This window comes from Amphiprion ocellaris, chromosome 12 (genome assembly GCF_022539595.1).
Source record: "Amphiprion ocellaris isolate individual 3 ecotype Okinawa chromosome 12, ASM2253959v1, whole genome shotgun sequence".
Lineage (NCBI taxonomy): Eukaryota > Metazoa > Chordata > Actinopteri > Pomacentridae > Amphiprion > Amphiprion ocellaris.
In genome coordinates this window covers 15894875-15913622 of record NC_072777.1, presented here as the reverse complement: position 1 = coordinate 15913622, position 18748 = coordinate 15894875, and the positions used below count along the sequence as shown (strand labels likewise).

Here is an 18748-nt window from a genome sequence, read left to right as displayed (position 1 = left end):
TCCCAGTCTTCTGCAAATCCAGACTTAATGTTGTTTTGGTGCTTTAGTGTAGTTAATGTTATAGTATAGTCTTAGTACTCTTGGGTCATGTTTTGAAAATCTCCTAGGTTAAGTATTTTGTAGTGCTTCGTCTTACTGAATCTTACATTCTTTAGAAATGTTTCTTAGTGAGTGCCTGTGTCACTCTTCTGTTTTGTGACTACTTAATATCTCTTCATCTCGTTCTCCTCTTAGTAAGCCTGCTTTAGGTGGTACCTTCTGTGGGTTTGCCAGTCCTGCCTTCTAGTTTTGAGTAGTTGTCCTCCCGTCCACTAGGGTGGCTCATAGTCTGTGTTTTTTGACTATCTTAGTTTCCGGGTTGTTTCCGGTTGTAGTTTTGGTTGTCAATTGTAGTTCCTGTTTTCTTGTATCTGATTTCTGTAAAATAAAAGTCTTTATATTATACCTTCGTGCTCAATCTCATTTCCTGCGTCTGAGCCTCTTGGAAACCGTGACGCAAACCTAATGTACAGCAACTTAAGTTCACCCTCCTTAGTTTAATTAAAAACTGATTTCAAAATGAGCACAAACACATTGATCAGAAACTGTAAATTCAGCTAATGACAAATGCATTTACTTAGTATTTCATGACGCTGACACTTTTTGAATGGGAATCTTTGGGTGCAAGATTTTTTTTTAATTTTTTTATTTTTTTTGAGCTAGTGGCCCTCACGGAATCGCACTTTAAAGAACTTCCACACTGGCTTCCATTTCAATCGGTGGTTATCATTTAGTTCGACATGTGCTAAGTGTGCTTTCAGGCTCGAAAAGTGCTTCTAATGTGTTGGTGCAGAATATCACAGGGGACCTTCAGAGGTTCATGCTTTGATTAGTATGAGTTCTATTGCCTGCATGTATACTTGCAATAGACTGAGTATTAGGCAGGGGTGTCATTATGTTTTAGCAGATCAATGCATTGGTACTTTAGAACAAAACACTTCACAAAATCCTTCTAATTCACCCATGCACACATTATTACACAATGATGGTGGAAAAGCTGCTATACAATGCATTACCAGTTCAAATTACTGGGGTTTGGGGTTTTGCTAAAGGACACAATTGACAATCTGCTATCTTTTGAGCCAAATGTGATTGCTTGTGTACTTTTTGACCACATAATAAAGCACACACCAAAAAACAAATTCAAATTCCCTAAAGCTCCTAAGCCATATTTTTGCCCCTGCAAGGTCATAGTCGCACCACCAAAGTGTTGAATGAATCAAATGACAGAGTTCTTTGCATGAAAGTTTTAAGATTAATCCACCAATAAAATACCATCAAATGATGTGCATACATGCATCTTGAAAGTGTCATACCATGTCCGAAGCGTCCAGTCTTATGGATTTCAATTGCTCCTTGGTATCCCAGCATCCTACACACCACATCTCCATCCTTTTTATCCCAGGCATCATCACACACTGTCCCCCAGCGACGTTCATGGAAAACCTCCACACGACCTTCATGAGGACCAGACCCGTTCACCAACCGCACCAGGGTCTCCTCCACTGCAAGACACATAGACATTCACATAATAATCAGTATATGCAAATGCTACATCTATTTAAAGTGTTTGCAGACAGCTTTTTTGCATTTAGTCTTCATTATCTATGAAAAAAAGCTACATCGAAAAGACATGGCTCTTGACTTTCTTTTATCTGGTGTTTGCTTTGAACTCACGCTGTGTAGATTATTTTCATTGTGAGTGTTTGAGTTTAATGAGGCCCTGTGAATCAAAATGATATGAAAGCAATCTGAGATGAATAGGTTTTTATTGACATGCAGGAACAGAATTTTTCCATAAAATGCAGAAAGAGTCTTTAATTCAGCAAGAACAACAAATAAAATAACTCTGTGGACTCTTTGTTTCTTCTCATGTGAACCTTTTCATAAAAGTTTGGGTTCAATCTGACCACAAAAGTTTCAGTAATTGTGGACATTATAATCTGGCAGTCATCTCATGGACACAACAGCGTTTAAAATTCATAACATCCTCTGTTGCATTTGCATCTGCAAGCATTTATCTAGTGAACTTTTTCACTAAAAACAACCAGCTGTATGTTCATATCGGTGAAATGAAAGAAGACAAGAAGAAATAAAAGGGGGAGTGAGACTGTAAGTAGAGATCAGGGAAGACAGAAAATAAAATAACAGAACAAGAAATGATGAGATGACAGTCAGTAAACTGAACATGAAGAAACAACACAAGAGATGAAGAGATGTAGTGTAAACAATGAAAGAAACCACTGTAAAGACATGCTATCAGATAGCGGACAAGGGAAGATGTTTTAGAAGAAGAATTTTTTATGGGAGGAGAAGAGGATAAATGAAAGGCAAGAATAACATATTCTTCAGGGATTGGATAAGAAGAGAATGCAGAAATGTCAAGAAAACAAAAACAGTTGTGAAATGGGTAAATAACTTTAAATGAGACGAGAGTGAAAAATAAACAGTTGGTGGGAAATTAAAAAGGTAAAACAAGAAGAGAGGGGTTAGCTTAGTTTAGCGAGGGGAAACAACGTTTACCTACCAAAAGAACATTTCTGTTCAATGTGTTTTATTTAATTTCTTTATGGAAAAAGAAGTGTAAAAGCAACAATATGAGGTGTTAGGAAGGTACAGTACTGTTTAAAAGTTTGAGGTCACTTAGAAATGTCATTATTTTTGAAAGAAAACCTGTTGTTTTCAGTGAATAGTGTAGACATTGTTAATGTGGTAAATGACTATTCTAGCTGGAAATGGCTGATTTTTAATGGAATAACTACATAGGGGTTCAGAAGCCCATTTTCATGCAACCATCACTTCTGTGTTCTAATGGCACATTGAGTTAGTTAATGGTTTTGAAAGGCTAACTGATGATTAGAAAACCCTTGTGCAGTTATGTTAGCACATGAATAAAAGTAGGAAATTGCCTAGGTGACATCAAACTTTTGCAAGGTAGTGTGTGTGCTGTACCCATTCGTGTCTTGTCGGTCTTGTGAGGTTGTTAGGAAAACTGTGGTGACACTGTACAGAAGTCTTTAGACTAATGGTTAAAATTAAAGCATGTACTTCCCTTGACAAACAAGTTTTTTTTATTACCAACACCAAGTATCATGTTAGTAATTTGTGAATGCACTATTTTTAACTCTCAGGAGAGTGACTAGCTGATTCTCTCCTCCTTATATTTACGCTAAGCTAAGCTAAGCTAAGCTAAGCTAACTGTCTCCTAACTCTAGCTTTACCTCACATTGACACAAGAGCATTATTGATTTCACAAAACAACAAACTATTCCTTTAACATACTCTATATTAAACCAATTCTAAGCCAAGGATATCAGAGGATTTAACACTGAAGAATGCAAGAACTTTTTGAGAAACTACACGAGCCACAATATCAATTCACTGACAGGTGAATGTACAACATTGATCTTGTCGTTATGAAGCAATGTTCCTTTGGTGTTCATGTAGACATCTTAACTGTTGTCAGTGGTTTTCCAAATCAAGACTGTCCTCCTTTTTTGACGGTCACACGGTCCAGAGAAAATATTATTCTTTACAGGGAGATGGTCTTCCTGCTGGGCCTCCAATGGCGCCTGTGGTGGACTATGCATGACAGGGGCATCCTTTTTCCTTTGACAGGCCTAGTTTTGCTGCAGGATCATCGGCTGGGGACCACCGCTCATGGATGTTTTGCCCCTTATCCCAGAACATCTCCTGGTGGCGGGGCAGTTAAGAGGCATGTCTCCCTGCCATGCCCAGCGGCTCAACTTAGTTGAATGTTACGCCCCAAGCCTTTTCTCGTCGTCTCAGCCAGAGCCGGTGACTTGCTTTTTCGGTTTCCTCATTAAACTGAAGCTTGACTTTAACAAATATGACACAACTAAGGTCTAAATAAAACTGCAGCCACCCCCCATCCCCACCCCATTAAAGCCCCTCCACTCATGACTGGAAGGGGCTCTAAGTCCAAGAACTTGCACTGAGGAACCAACAGCATAATCTGAATGAATCTGCAATTCATCTTATATTCCTAAAACTATGCAGCAGCTGTACCTGTATAATTGACTTGATTTATTACCTTTCAGAAGGCAGAGGGGAAATGAGAAGGAGAGGTAAACACACACATATGACGCACACATCTCACAGCTCAACTATTCTGGAGGGTTTCATCGTTAAGACTATTGACAAAGTGCTGGAGAGTGAAGCCAGACACATTATCTCGATAGGATATTAGTCTCATCAGACCATCATAAATTGTACCTCTGTAACATTTAACTCTCATTATATAGTCAAGTACTGCACTTACGAGCCCATCATAATTTAATATCTATAATAGCATTATGCTGTCATATCTGCTGCATATATCTGTATCATATTCTCTCAAAATACCAGCATATTCAAACCAGAAATTACATATAACCTCCAACCTCGCACTGCTGCTCTTTTTCAGGGAATACTGGAAGAAAGGGAAGTTAAGAGTGACAGAGCCACACACATTGAGGTTTGAAGCAGGGATGAGTAACTGAATACTAAATTACCAAATACAGATGTTGAAACTATTTGTTCACTCATCAAACACAAAACAGTCCAAGTTCAAAGTTTTTACAGTTGAAATTAAGTTGGGTAAAAACTGTTTGACCCTAGAAATTAAGAGGTATTGCAGTGAAGAATACTCTTTATGATGATTCACTACATCTCTGAGCAGGCTAGTGTACTTTTAAAAAAAATGGCCTTAAATGAGAATCTTGCCAATCAATATCTGGCCAGACAGTCAGTATGATGGCTGCGAAATCTAAATTTTTCAATAAGTGGTTTGGGCTCAGCTACAGTGTAGCCTGGTGCTTGAGGCCAGATCCATCGTGAATCTGGCAGAAAACAGGTAAATATTTATCTATTATTTCAAGATGGTTACTGACAGTGCTTTAATTCCATCCATCCATCCATTATCTATACACCGCTTAATCCTCATTAGAGTCATAGGGGGGCTGGAGTCTATCCCAGCTGACTTAGGGTGAAGGCAGGGGACACCCTGGACAGGTCACCAGTCTATCGCAGAGCTACATATAGAGACAAACAAGCACACTGACATTCACACCTGCGGGCAATTTAGAGTTTCCAATTAACCTCAGCATGTTTTTGAACTGTGGGAGGAAGCCGGAGTACCCGGAGAAAACTCACGCATGCACAGGGAGAACATGCAAACTCCATGTTGAAAGATCCCGAGAAGGGCAGTTTAACCAGGCATCTTTAAGCTGCAAGGTGAAAGTGCTAACCACCATGCCACTGTGCAGCCCTGAGCAGGATAGTGTACTTTTTTAAAAAAAGTCAGCAAGACGGCTGCTAAATATCAATTTTCTATATGTGGGCCAGCTACAGTGTAGCCTGGTGCTTGAGGCCAGATCCATCTTGAATATGGCAGAAAACAGGTAAATATTTATCTGTTATTTCAAAATGGTTACTGACACTGCTTTAATTCCAAGGCCTTCTAAATTAAGTTAATCATATAACTTTATTCAATAAATTTTCTATGGTAAGTAAAATGTTGTGCATGTTAGGATTTTATTTTATGCTTTATTTTATGTTTTTAATGCAATTGCTGGTGGTCATGTAGAACCGGCTTGCTAGTGTACTTGATGTCGTTGACAAAATCACGTAAGAGTTGGGAGGCAGGGCTGATGAAACGTTCTGAGAAACATTAGTGTCAATGTTAACAGTACACTAAACCATTTCACTTCGGATTAAAATTAATTTTTAGATCCATTTACACAATCAGTCTCAACTAGGCACACACATTTTAAATAGTTTTGTTAATTAATTGTCAGCCACATTCACAATCAATAACTGAATAATCCTCAACCAAACATTAATAGAATACAGTGGACACTTTTTCGATAGTTTGATAAAAGTATTTTTTAACTTCTGACAAAACTGGGTGCAAAATTGGCTTATTTAGCAAATTGAAAAACAGATAAACAATAGGTTAATTGAATTCTCATTTAAATAGTAACAATGACTTTAATTAAAAATTATATTCAACAGTGGGCCTGACAATTAGAACAGTTTGATGTTAAAATGATCCTTATATCTATGTTTAAATGTTTAAAAATAGCCTACACTTTTTCAACCTGCCCAGCCAGCAGGCAGATGGGTCCCCCCACATAAAGAGCCGGGTTCTGCTCGAGGTTTTTTTTCCTTGTTAAAAGGGTGTTTTCCTTGCCACTGTCGCCTTTTGGCTTGCTCTGGGGGTCAGGCATATGGGTTCTGTAAAGCGTCTTGAGACAATCTGACTGTAATTGGTGCTATATAAATAAAATTGAATTGAATTGAATTGAACTGAATTGAAAATTATACAGTCATAGACAATCAAAGGACCACTAGCTATTGAGTCATATATGTAAGACTGGCTTTATCAGTCACAGATCTGTGTGCACAATGGAGTAAACCTGTGACATGAATCCTAGCTTTCTTACATCTTTCTCTCTCCATCCATCTCTCTCAGCTCTTCAATCCTGTCCTCCCTGTGAAGTGCCTGAGGCTCCCCACTGTGCATATGAAAGACTCTGGGGAGAAGAGGAAGGAGAGGAAAGGCTCTGGATAGAAGCAGCACATGTTGACTAATCAGAATCATATACAACTGAACTTTACAGACATTCATATCTCTGCCATGAAGAGCTGGACAGCAACATGAATGAATTGTGCTGAATTATGTTCTTTATGGTGGAAGTGCACTTGATTTATTTTGCTAGACAATTTGAATGAAATCAGACTAATGCGTGACAAGGAAGTTGAGGTATATCTATCAATTTATTGGATGTAGACACAGTACAGCTGCGTAGTTGGATGACAGAGAGAGTTGATGTTAATGCTTTTAAATAAGCAGAGCAATTGACCTCACACGAAACCCTTCCCTGAAAATTCTTTTATGATCCTTATCATTGATTATAATCTCACGCTTTAGCAACAATAACTAAGCACAACTGCTCTCCTGCTATAGACTTTTCAACATTTTCAGCAGTATGCACTGAGCAGCAATGTTCTGAATATTGAATAAGAGGGTGGTGTCTCTTTTGTCAAGTTGCTACAAAACCAAACCAGAAAAGCACTCAGAGAGTGCAGTACTCCGCCAAGGCTGCTCATTCCCCCATATGGCATTGTCAGAAATGCAGCATTTTTATTTTGTTTTTTAGAAATGTAGCATTTGTTTATTAGTTATTGATGATCAGAAATCACAGCAACATAGAATGTGGCCGTTTAATAAAGATGTACCCACAAACAAAATGACCTTGCACTGATCACAGGCATGTATTAGACATGTATGTATGGATTCCGAATCGCGTGCAAATATGTAGCGGACGGCGGAAATTGATGGGAGTCGGAAACACTCTCACAATTTAATCAGTCTTTCCTTGTATCATTTCCAACGGATAAGTCTCGATGTGTCCACAGCGGCCAATTTGTAGTAGGACCGCAATCATGTGATCGTCAGCAAGCAGCTGACGTAGTGTTCACTTGTAGTCAACAGTGACGCTGTGACGGTATGTCACATTGATACAGAAATCTTGAAAGAAAGTACACTCCAGCAACCCCAACCCAACATGCTTGCTGACAAAGTAAATATGCCTAGTCAACCTGGCAGTATTTGTAATTTTAATTCTGGAAAGTAAATGGCTCTCCATAGTCTTTCATCCTGTTGTGCTGAATACACAGCTACATTGCTCTATATTGCAATACAACAACAATTCTGTTTCGAAATTTACGTTTTGTCTACATGGATCAGTACTTCTTAGGAAGTTAACCTTTTGACTTTTGAAATGCTATTTTAGCATTAGTAGTCAATTAAATGACACTTACTTTCACGCTCTGTGGCTTTGTACACCCGCCTATCAATTCTGGGTAACAATTACACAGAAACTCTCCAATATTTTGGACTGCGGGATTCCGCATTCCCCGAACGTTTGCCTAATTGGTGATCTAACGCAAACAGCTCTACCAGACATTCATATCCAACCCACACTTGCAGCTATCGCCATTGCCAAAAAACTATTCTAGTTAACTGGAAAGATAAGAAAGCCCTCAACATCATCCATTGGCTGAACCTCCTCACAGAACACATTTCACTCGAGAGAATATCTGCTATCAGAAAAAAACAATTGGACTCCTTCAAAGAAAAATGGTCTCCATTTATTAAATCAATAAATATTAATCTATAGCCTCTGCTTGTATGTGGGCGTATGCCACTTCCCTCATAAAATTGTAATTATTATTCTGTCTGTGTGTATGGTCTGACTTTTCTCTGCTTTATTTCAGTTTATTAACCCTCTACCTTTTTAAGTAGGATGGCACCGTGGACTTCAAGGCCGTGTGCATGCACTGGTGGTGTCCTTTCCCTATTGCTCTTGGGGTCGCTCTCTGGCTCTGCGGGGCCTGCGTGGCTCGGGCCCCTCTGCCTGGGGGTGGGTGTCCCCGGTGTCTCTCCCTTTGAGGCCTGGGTCTGCTGGGTCTGCGCACTCTCCCGGGGCCTTGGGGGTGGCGGCGGCTGGTCTCTTCTGGGGCGCCCTGGCTGGCCCTGGAGTTTGGGGTGGGTCGGCCCTCCGGTCGCTCCCCTGTCCCTTCCCGCTCTGCTTCCCTCCTCCTCCCTCCTCTCCTGCCTGGCCGCTCGTCCTCGCCCCTCTCCCTCCCCTGGGGGGGCCTGGGGCCCTCCGCTGCCTGGGGGTCTGGCATGGGGGCCGGGTGGTCTCTCTGGGGGGGTGGCTCTGGCTCATCTGGGCACAGGCCTTGGTACTTGCCTGTGTGCCGCCACTGGAGATCAGTTTCTGCTGGCTGGGGGCTTCTGTCCGGGCCCGGTGCTGTCCTGGAGTGTGGTGGGGTGGGTGGGGTCTCGGTGATGCTGCGGGGTGGGCGCCCTGCATCCTGGACATGCCGGCTCCGGGGTGGGCATAGAGGCTCATGGCCCTTGCTTCCTGGTGGTGCGGCCTGGTCCTCCCTCCGGGGCAGGGTGCTGCGTGCGGCTGGCCCGTGGTGGGGCTACGGCGTCTGCCGGGATGCTGCTCTAGCGCTGCGACTTCTGGGGGTTTCGGTGCGGGCTGGGCCGGTCGGGTTCGTGTGGGCCCACCTTGGCCTCTTGCCTCCGGGCTCTGGGGGCCCTCTGCATCAGTACCGGTGGTCTTACTACCTGTCTCCCCCGCTGCTCTGTCCTCATGGGCCGGATCCACACCAGACTGTCTCTTACTGTGCACTTCACATACTTCACACGTCACTGTATATAGTTACTCTTAGGCACATATAGGTACACGACAGTTAGGGCCCCGAGAGCAGGTGGGGGGCGGGAACGATGAGCTCTGTGATGGGGCGGATGGCAGGGCTTTACGGCCTTGTCCCTTCCCCATCACCCTCTTGCTTGCCTCCCCTGCTCTCTAATTTCTTTTCTTTTTAATGCACCACACACACTCACACCTTGGGGGTAGGTCTGGGATGGCTCGGGGAACTTGGGTCAGGGTAGGCTGCAGAGTAGCCATCCTCTGTGGTCCTCTGGCCTGCCCCCTGGAAGCCTCACCCAGCCTCTCCACTTTTAATGCACCACATGACACTCAGGGTTACACTATCACGGTGCAGGGATAATGTCTCCAGTCTGGGATCGGGAGACATATTAATAGGGAGTAATGGGAGGGTTTCACTAATATGGCCTCGCTGGTGGGACCCAGCCCCCTTATGGCTATGGGGTGGTGGGGCTGGACCATCACCCGTGTTGCCGTGGCTGGGGGGTCCCTGGGACCTGGGGGCTGTGGCCTGGGGGGGGTTCTCCTGCGTGCCCGATGGGTCCAGGCTGGTGCGGTGGCTCTTGGTGGGCTGCGGGGGCTGGATTGGCCGTCCTGGTGGGCGCTGTAGCTGTACTGCAGGCTGGTGGCATGTGGTGGCTCTGTCCTGGTGGGTTGTCGGGACGCATTGCAGGGTGTGGGGGCCCTGGGTGTACTGCGCTCGCCTGGTGCCTGGTGCGGGAGCTATGCGGGGTGCCTCCCTGTTGGCGTTGCCGGGCCCCACCACACTGTCCATTTTTACCCTCTGGACTCGCATTGGGTCCTGGCTCTGATTTCCTCTGGCCGGCTCCCGGTGGCGGCCTGCTTTGTGCTGGGCTGGATGCCATCCCTTCGGTGGGCCACTCGGCCCCTGTGTCTGGCTTCCTGGCTGCGTGGGGCCGTTGGCCCTCTCAGGGGTGGGGGTGGGCGGGCGGGCTGGTGGGGCGGGGGGTTTGGTGGGGGCTGGGGTGGGCGGGGTTGGGGTTTGGGTGGCGGGTGGGTCCTCGTGCCCCGGGCCGCCTGGGTCGGTCTTGGCGCGCTGGGGGTGTCGGTAGCTGCTCCCTCTTGTTCTCCGGGTCCGCGTCGTTCACGGTGGCCCCGGTGGCTCTCTGGGGGCGCCGCCCTGTGGCTCCTACGGCCCGGGGGGAGGGGTGCCCTGTTGGCTTGGCCCTGCCTTGCCGTGATTGCTGTTCTGGGCTTCGGGGTCCTTCACACTTGCATGTTTGACCAGGTCTCGCCAGCTACTGCCGAGTCCCATTGTCAGCGAATGATGGGACCCGCCAGAATGTGCTGAGAATCTCTAGTCTCTTAATCTCTACCCTAAACTCATTCTCTCTTTCACTAGTATCCTCTTCTGGCCTATTCTGTTCTATTCCATACTATCAAGACATCCACAATTATGGTGCTCAGTACCGTTTAATTATTTATTGAATTTCTTACTCTTTTGTGTTGGTTTTCTTTTCTTTTTTTTAATTTCTTTTTTTTCTTTCTGTTTTATTGATGGGCAGTTAGTAGTTGGGAATAACACACCACCTTACAATCTTTAATTGCAATAGCACCGCCTGTTAATTTCTATCCCTGTTCATCCTATTCGTCCTGTTCGTCCTGTCCAGTCTTTGTTTCCCCCACACATCACTGAGGTGTAGCACTGCCCTCCCTGGCTCATGATAGGGAATTCTAATAAAGAATATCTGCTTAGCTTTCAGGGAGGGCCGGTGATGGTCACACACATGCACTAAATATTAAAATATTTGGCTGCAAGACTAAAATATGCATCAATCTCATACAATGTTGACACCTCTTTTGTGGAGTTAAACAATGAGAACAAATGCAGACAAAAAAAAGTAGTCAATTAAATGTATATTTAAGATGTTTTTGTTTGTTTTTTAGAGGGATCTTGTTTTGAATGAGTCAGATGTCATGTTAGCTTCACAAGGGTTTAGCCTACTTAGCTAGTTAGCTATAGCTGATAAAATGTAAATATGCTATATATAGCTATCATATCAGATGGTAAATTTAATGGATTGATACACTATATTGCCAAAAGTATTCGCTCACCTGCCTTGACTAGCACATGAACGTAAGTGACATCCCATTCCTAATCCATAGGGTTCATTTTGACATCAGTCCACCCTTTGCAGCTATAACAGCTTCAACTCTTCTGGGAAGGCTGTCCACAAGGTTTAGGAGTGTGTTTATGGGAATTTTTCACCATTCTTCCAGAAGCGTATTTGTGAGGTCACACACTGATGTTGGATGAGAAGGCCTGGCTCTCAGTCTCTGCTCTAATTCATCCCAAAGGTGTTCTATGGGGTTGAGGTCAGGACTCTGTGCAGGCCAGTCAAGTTCATCCACACCAGACTCTGTCATCCATGTCTTTATGGACCTTGCTTTGTGCACTGGTGCACAGTCATGTTGGAAGAGGAAGGGGCCAGCTCCAAACTGTTCCCACAAAGTTGGGAGCATGGAATTGTCCAAAATGTCTTGGTATGCTGAAGCATTCAGAGTTCCTTTCACTGGAACTAAGGGGCCAAGCCCAGCTCCTGAAAAACAACCCCACACCATAATCCCCCCTCCACCAAACTTTACACTTTGCACAATGCAGTCCGACAAGTATGGTTCTCCTGGCAACCAGCAAACCTAGAATCGTCCATCAGATTGCCAGATGGAGAAGCGCAATTCGTTACTCCAGAGAATGTGCCTGCACTGCTCTAGAGTCCAGTGGTGGCGTGCTTTACACCACTGCATCCGACACTTTGCATTGCACTTGGTGATGTATGGCTTGGATGTAGCTGCTCAGCCATGGAAACCCATTCCATGAAGCTCTCTGCTGAAGCACTGTTCTTGAGCTAATCTGAAGGCCACATGAAGTTTGAAGGTCCGTAGCGACTGACTCTGCAGAAAGTTGCCAACCTCTTCGCACTATGCACCTCAGCATCCGCTGACCCCGCTCTGTCAATTTATGTGGCCTACTACTTCGTGGCTGAGTTGCTGTCATTCCCACACACTTCCACTTTCTTATAATACAGCTGACAGTTGACTGTGGAATATTTAGGAGCGAGGAAATGTCACGACTGGATTTGTTGCACAGGTAGCATCCTATCACAGTTCCACGCTGGAATTCACTGAGCTCCTGAGAGCGACCCATTCTTTCACAAATGTTTGTAAAAGCAGTCTGCATGCCTAGGTGCTTGATTTTATACATCTGTGGCCATGGAAGTGATTGGAACACCCGATTCTGATTATTTGGATGGGTGAGTGAATACTTTTGGCAATATAGTGTATGTTAGCTTCATAAACTTATATAATTACATGGCTAAATAGCTGATATAATTTGCCATATTTCACATTAGATGGCAAAATACAATAGTTGGAGACTTGAAATGAGAAACTACATTTGTTTGACACTAAGGATCGAGTTCATTAGAAGTTTTCAGTGGTACATGTGCCCTCAGTAATGATGCCATATGAAAATGAAAAGCTTGACAGGCAGTTACTGGGCAACACATTGTTTGGTGAGCCTCACATTCATTTTTTCCACCCCAGTCTTGTTCAAATAATATTTAAAATCAACATGTCATAACCACTTATTTTATTTTGGAACAGAATACATAATAATTAATTAATCTATTGATGGAAAGTAGGCCAAAAAATCTGAAATCTGTTTTCAACTAATTACTGAGACCTAAAGCTTATGCAGTTAATGACATTTTCAGAGTCTTGATGACACACATGTCCACATAGAGAAAGGTTAGCAATCATAGACTTCTTTAAGTAATTTCACAAAAAAGTCAGGAAACCTGATCTTCAACTTAACCTGTCTCCACAACCTGACAGATTTCATGTTTACTTTGGACAGCTAACAAAGTGCCTCGCCATAAAATAGAAGAGCTCACTAATATAGACATAACAAGCCTTGTTCCTTTTCTGTAAAAGTAAGGAAATTAATGTGAGCTTTATGAGAATAATGACTGTTTTTCTTCGGGGAAAAATAATCAAATGAGTTCCAAGTGTTGGTGGCTGTCCAAGTGTTTCAAGCCTCGGAGGCCAGAGAAGCTGCAGCAACCAAAAGCTGAAGAAGGCCAGAACATGGAGTGATGGCGAAATACTAGTGTTTATCTGGCAGGCAGGAAGAGTCAGGACTGGACAGGACTGAATAGCTTCAGGACAACAGCTAAGTAGCTCCATCTGTTCATAAAATGTTCTTCTAAAACTCAGATATTAAACTTAACATCCTTTGCTTTTGTAAGTTTTCTTCTTTTGACTCTTTCTCTTGTTGGTATTGATGTTTTGAAACAGTACTAGGTTCTCACAAGAAAATGGGTTTAACATTTTATTCTCATATCTATCCAGTAAATATAATATAGCTTTAGCCTGTTAGCTTGGCTTTGTATATAGGCTTGAATGAAAGACAAGGAACTAACCTGGCTCTGTCCAAATGTAACAATGGTAATAAAGTCCAGCTCCTCGAAAGGTCATTAATAAATAACATGTAAAAGGGTGAAACTGGATCTGATTCTGAAGATAAAGTTGTAAAATAGTTAAGTAAAATAAACCTGCACTGTTTTAAAGATGTTTCATCATGAGGATTTCTGTATTTGCTTAACTGTGTGTGCATGAAATTACAAATGAATACAATTAAATTAGACTGCACCATGGGGGAGCTAGGTTGTTCTGTTCCAGCATATAATTAGATTCAGCAATAAAAACTCTACATACAGAAGGGGGAAAAAAGGAAATTAAGGAGGGTGATTCAACATACTGACAAATGCAGAAAATAAATATATATGGTCTGATTCTGTGCTTCAGTATTGATGTTGGAGGCTCACACCAAATAGAGCTTATAACTTGGCTTCAGGTGGATTTTCCCATAAAAATAAAAGCATGGAGTTTTCATGAGCCCAAGTTCCAGGGCGAAAACAAATTTCCCATTAGAGGCAGAAAGCTGAAATCATTTGTATTTGGATCCCTGTAGCTGCAGAGATGCACAGTAAAAACAGCCTGTCAAACATTAAACCCAACACACTTAATGTTGGGCCCTTGAGATCAACTATCAAACTGCCAGAAAGCATCTCTCTGGTAGTATGTCAGCTGTCAAGAGAAAATTACACAAGAGTTTGCCATGGCTTAAAAAGGAAAAGTACATTAAGTGTTTTGTAACAAGTTATATTCCCTTGGGAAAATGTCTTTCAGGAATTTCAATTGGAAAATTCTTGGACTTTAGCCTCTGCTAGTGGACATCTTTGTTGACTTTATCCTGACAATCCAAACTGTGATTCAGTGCAGTTTATGATAATCTAATCAGTCTCTGCTGAATTTCGGGAAGTTGAACAGAATGCACAAGACGGTGAAATAATTCAAGTTTCTTTATGTACTGTAGCTGCAATCATTAGCACATTCAGCTAGCCAGCTAGCTACCCACAGCAGCACTCCAAGTCACCTGTAAAGCAGAGGAACAATAAACTAGGCCACATTTTTCTAAGAAGCTTCAAATAATGTTTCAAAAGTCCTATATAAAAGTCTTAACAAACACATCTACCATGTTGAATTTCAATACTTTGTGTATGTTTGTCCTGCGTTCTATCTTAGGCTAGGCTAATGTTAACAGGTCTGTCCTGTTCTTTTTTGGATTTTGGTGAAGTTCACACGAGAAAAAATGACCAGATTTATACCAGGCATTATATTTGTCAAACATGCCAGTGTCATGAGAAAAAAACATGAAAGAAATAAATGTTAAAAATGACAACATAGCATTTGAAAAAAAACAACGTGAAAGCCAAGCAGCCAAACAGGTCTAAGATCTTTTCCTTTGTACAGCTACTGCTTACTAGTTCAACACTGAAATGTAAAAATGTTGTTGGATTTAGGACCCTCTTTGCCTGTAGAACATTGTAATATTAATACACATTAGCTAGACACATTGTAAAGTTAATTGGGGATGTCCGTGTTTTCAACCAACTGGTAGAACTAGCAATAGCTTAATTAACCAGCAAGCAGCTAACAAAATAATTTTGTCTACCTCTGAATGTAACGGCCCACCATTTAAAAAAAAAAACTCCACTAAACTTGGATGGTAAATATTACACTGTTATTTTATCCCCTTTCATTCTTAGCATCACTTCTTCTTCCCCTGCTTTTCCTTCATTTTGTGTGTTTCTGGTGACTAAGGCTGTTTCTTGTCCAGTCCAGCCGCGACAGAGGAAACCTAACACCGATGACAGATCTTCCTATCTCTGTCACACTCACAAATATCTGAGATCTGGGCTCGATTTGTTCTTTTAAAGCAGAGATACTCATTCATGTTGTTGAGTGTTTCAGCAGAACTAAAACATTTGATCCTTTCAGTGACATAATCTCCTGGTTCACACAAACTCTCGCTTTTCAAACAGATTCATGTGTCACTCTTGTGTCTGCCCTAGTAAGTGATTACATAGGTATGAAGCGTATGCTTTGAAGTGTAAAAAGATCCAAGTCATGCATCTAATGGTAACTCAGCCACATGAGGCATGTGACAGACAAATGCGCGATGTGATTTGATATTTCATTCAGCAACAGCATGTGGGCTCAGTCAGCCCTTCTTTCTCTGAAACATCAAACATCCGAGTCTTGCAAATGATGTGAGGAAAGACCTGATCTTTGAGGGTTCTGTGATGGGCAGAAACAGCACTCTTGTGGTGGAGTGACGAAGCCTGTTTGACGTGAACACCACCTAATCGCTCATCACAAGGGGACCAGCCGTTATGATGCAACAAAGGAAGAATAATAACTGTGGACAAAAATGAAATGTTGGTGGTTTTGGGGGTTATTAATGTTTTTCTCTCTACCTTACTCCAGATTGGGGGTTTGTACAGGGTTTCGGGTTACCACCACACAACATATGCACACATGTAATGGTTTTCAACTTCCTTTGATGTGCATCAGAACATATGCTTCTTCGCTGTGTGTCAGAAACCGTGAGACTACATTGAAAAGAAAAGCAGATCTACTGATTCCTTAAGCTTTCCTCAGCTCTTTGCATAGGATATCAGTTGAGTCAGAGATGTATGGAGCCCATAAAATCACCAGCTCATAATTTTTTGCCCCTGTATTGTTGGTTTTGGATCATATGCAAAGAAATACTGTTCGTGCTCCGTGTGCATTACTGCGACTATGCAGCTAGACAAAATATGGCAAAAGCATAATCAAATATTCACAGTGCAGTCCCATAAACATACAGTGCCATAGCAAAGTTCGGGCACTGTTCATGGTCATTACTCAGTAACACCTCCTTTGGCCAGTTTTACAGCTTTTAAAAGCATTTCATAGCAGCTAAGAACCTTTCAATTCTTGTTTGGGACATTTCTGCCCATTCTTCTTGCTAAAAGCAACTAGTTATGTTGGATTCTTGTGTGCTCTGCTCTTTGGAGTTCTATTCACATATTTTAGATGATGTTTAGATATGGGGATTGCGAGGGGCATAAGAAAACCTTCAGCCTGCACCTCTAGTCAATTGTGTGTTCAGGGTTATTATCATGGTGTAGAGGAAATCCCTTTTTTCACTTCAGCTTTTTTATTCTTTCATTTAATTTTTTACACTGTGAGGTTTGCTTGTATAATTTGTAACTATTGAATTTAATTAGTCTATCTACCAGTCATGCTCCCCATGACACTGGTTGCAATACAAGTCCAAAGTGTAACTGATCCATTAACAACGGGAAAGGTGTTTATTGTCATGAAATTCTGAATCCTTTTATCTCCAAAGAGACCTTTGCTCATTAAGCCAACAAAGTTCTATTGTAACTGCATTACTCCTCAGGATGTGCTTCCAAAAGGCATCAGATTTGTTTATATAGTCAGACTTCTGATGGTGAATTCTGTGGTGATGACGCAGGAAGAGTTTCTTGGTTTTTTTGATGATGGCTCTTCCATGAAGGTCATACTTATCCAGATGTACAGAGAAAGGTTTTTGTAGTTGAACATAGTTTTTTATTTGCTTTTCTAGCAATCTTAAGAACACTTCTCTTGGAAAGGTTTCTTGATCTTAAAGACCTCATTGTTCCTAGTTAGCATTTCTCATCAACATTGAAAAATAAGCAAACAGCTCCATACTTCTCTGTGGGCATGACATATTTTATTTTCACAGTGCAAGGCAGTCACTTAGAGAAGCTTGACAATTTTTAAGTCAAAGTTTGAGAGTTCTTTTGAGGAGTATTTACAAAGCTTTGCAATTTGCATCACTTGGGTTTTTACTAATGGTTCCAGTGAACAAGTCATAGCCCAAACAAGTTAATTAAGGTCTGAGACTTAGGAAAGTTATCTGACAGATCAATCTTTTAGGTTGCCCAAACCTTTGCATGGTGTTAATATACACTAATCAAGCATGTTAGGAACACCAGTATAGTCAAATAAAATCCAATCCAACAGCCCTGCCATAAAATTGACTTTTCTAAATCTTGTAAACTTTGGGTTTTTGTTGACATTGTCAGAAAGCTGGTGGTGTACTGAATTGCATTATATCACAAAGTGTTCTTAATATTTTGTCCACCCTATTAACATACAAGAGGAAGGCAAAATATTTGACCTAAACACTAGCCATGCTGTAATTAACAAACTGTGCGAGTTCTGACCATTTTTAACCGCTTCACAGATAGTGTCACTTGATCAGAGTAGATATTAGATACTAAATGAAAGCGCATAGCTAAATTACGCAATGAACAAAAGAAAAGGAAGATTTTACAGCCTAACCGGAGAAGATGGGGGATTAAAACCAATGATTTAAAAAAATCTTTTCAGCTCTGCAATTTTTTGTTGTCAAGCTTGTTGAAGCAGAGTCAAACAAGTCGGTGTAAGCAACGTGTACTACAATTATAGGACTGCTGTAATTCCTTGATTAATCTTACAATAATGAAATAACTAGGGCTGGGCACGTTAACGCGTTATTGTCGTGTTAACAGATCAATTCATTAACGCCGGCAATCATTTTATTGTGCATTAACGCAGTTTTTAAAAAAATTATTATTGTAACGGACTGATGTTGTTGAGTTTGAGGCTTCAATGTTTATTGTCCAGTTCCAGATTTACCTAATGTCTGTGAACGTGTCATGTTTAGTTAGCTCACCTCTGATTGGCTGAGAGTCAGCAGCAGTGTGTGTGTGTGTGTTACTCCGTGCCGGGCTGGTGTGTGTGTCGAGCGAGAGCTGGGAACGGCAGCTAATTCTGGAGCTAAGTTATGGGGTTTTTGTAGTTATTTAAGCGTTAGCTACGGCCCACGGTAGCCTGTGTGAAGGCTCAATAAACGACCAGAGAACCAGATAAAGTCTCTCTCATTCATCACAGAGGGACGTCGTCACGTCTCACCCAAACTAACAGTGGTGGGAGGCTTCGGCAGACTGACTGCATTCAGCGTATGGGAGAAATAGAGATAAACTAAAACAAGACAAGCTAACAGCCGCAGAGAAGTA

The 18748-nt window shown here is 42.0% G+C and overlaps 1 protein-coding gene across 2 annotated transcripts in view; it reads right to left on the bottom strand.

Annotated features, from left to right (window-relative positions):
• The window catches only part of scara5 (scavenger receptor class A, member 5 (putative)), a 170673-nt gene that overhangs the window by 19415 nt on the left and 132510 nt on the right, over window positions 1–18748 (bottom strand). For both annotated transcript variants that reach the window (XM_023264371.3, XM_035945483.2), the window contains exon 11: window positions 1356–1544. In XM_023264371.3, the coding sequence (XP_023120139.1) occupies window positions 1356–1544 (189 nt within the window). The remainder of the gene's footprint in view (window positions 1–1355; window positions 1545–18748) is intronic.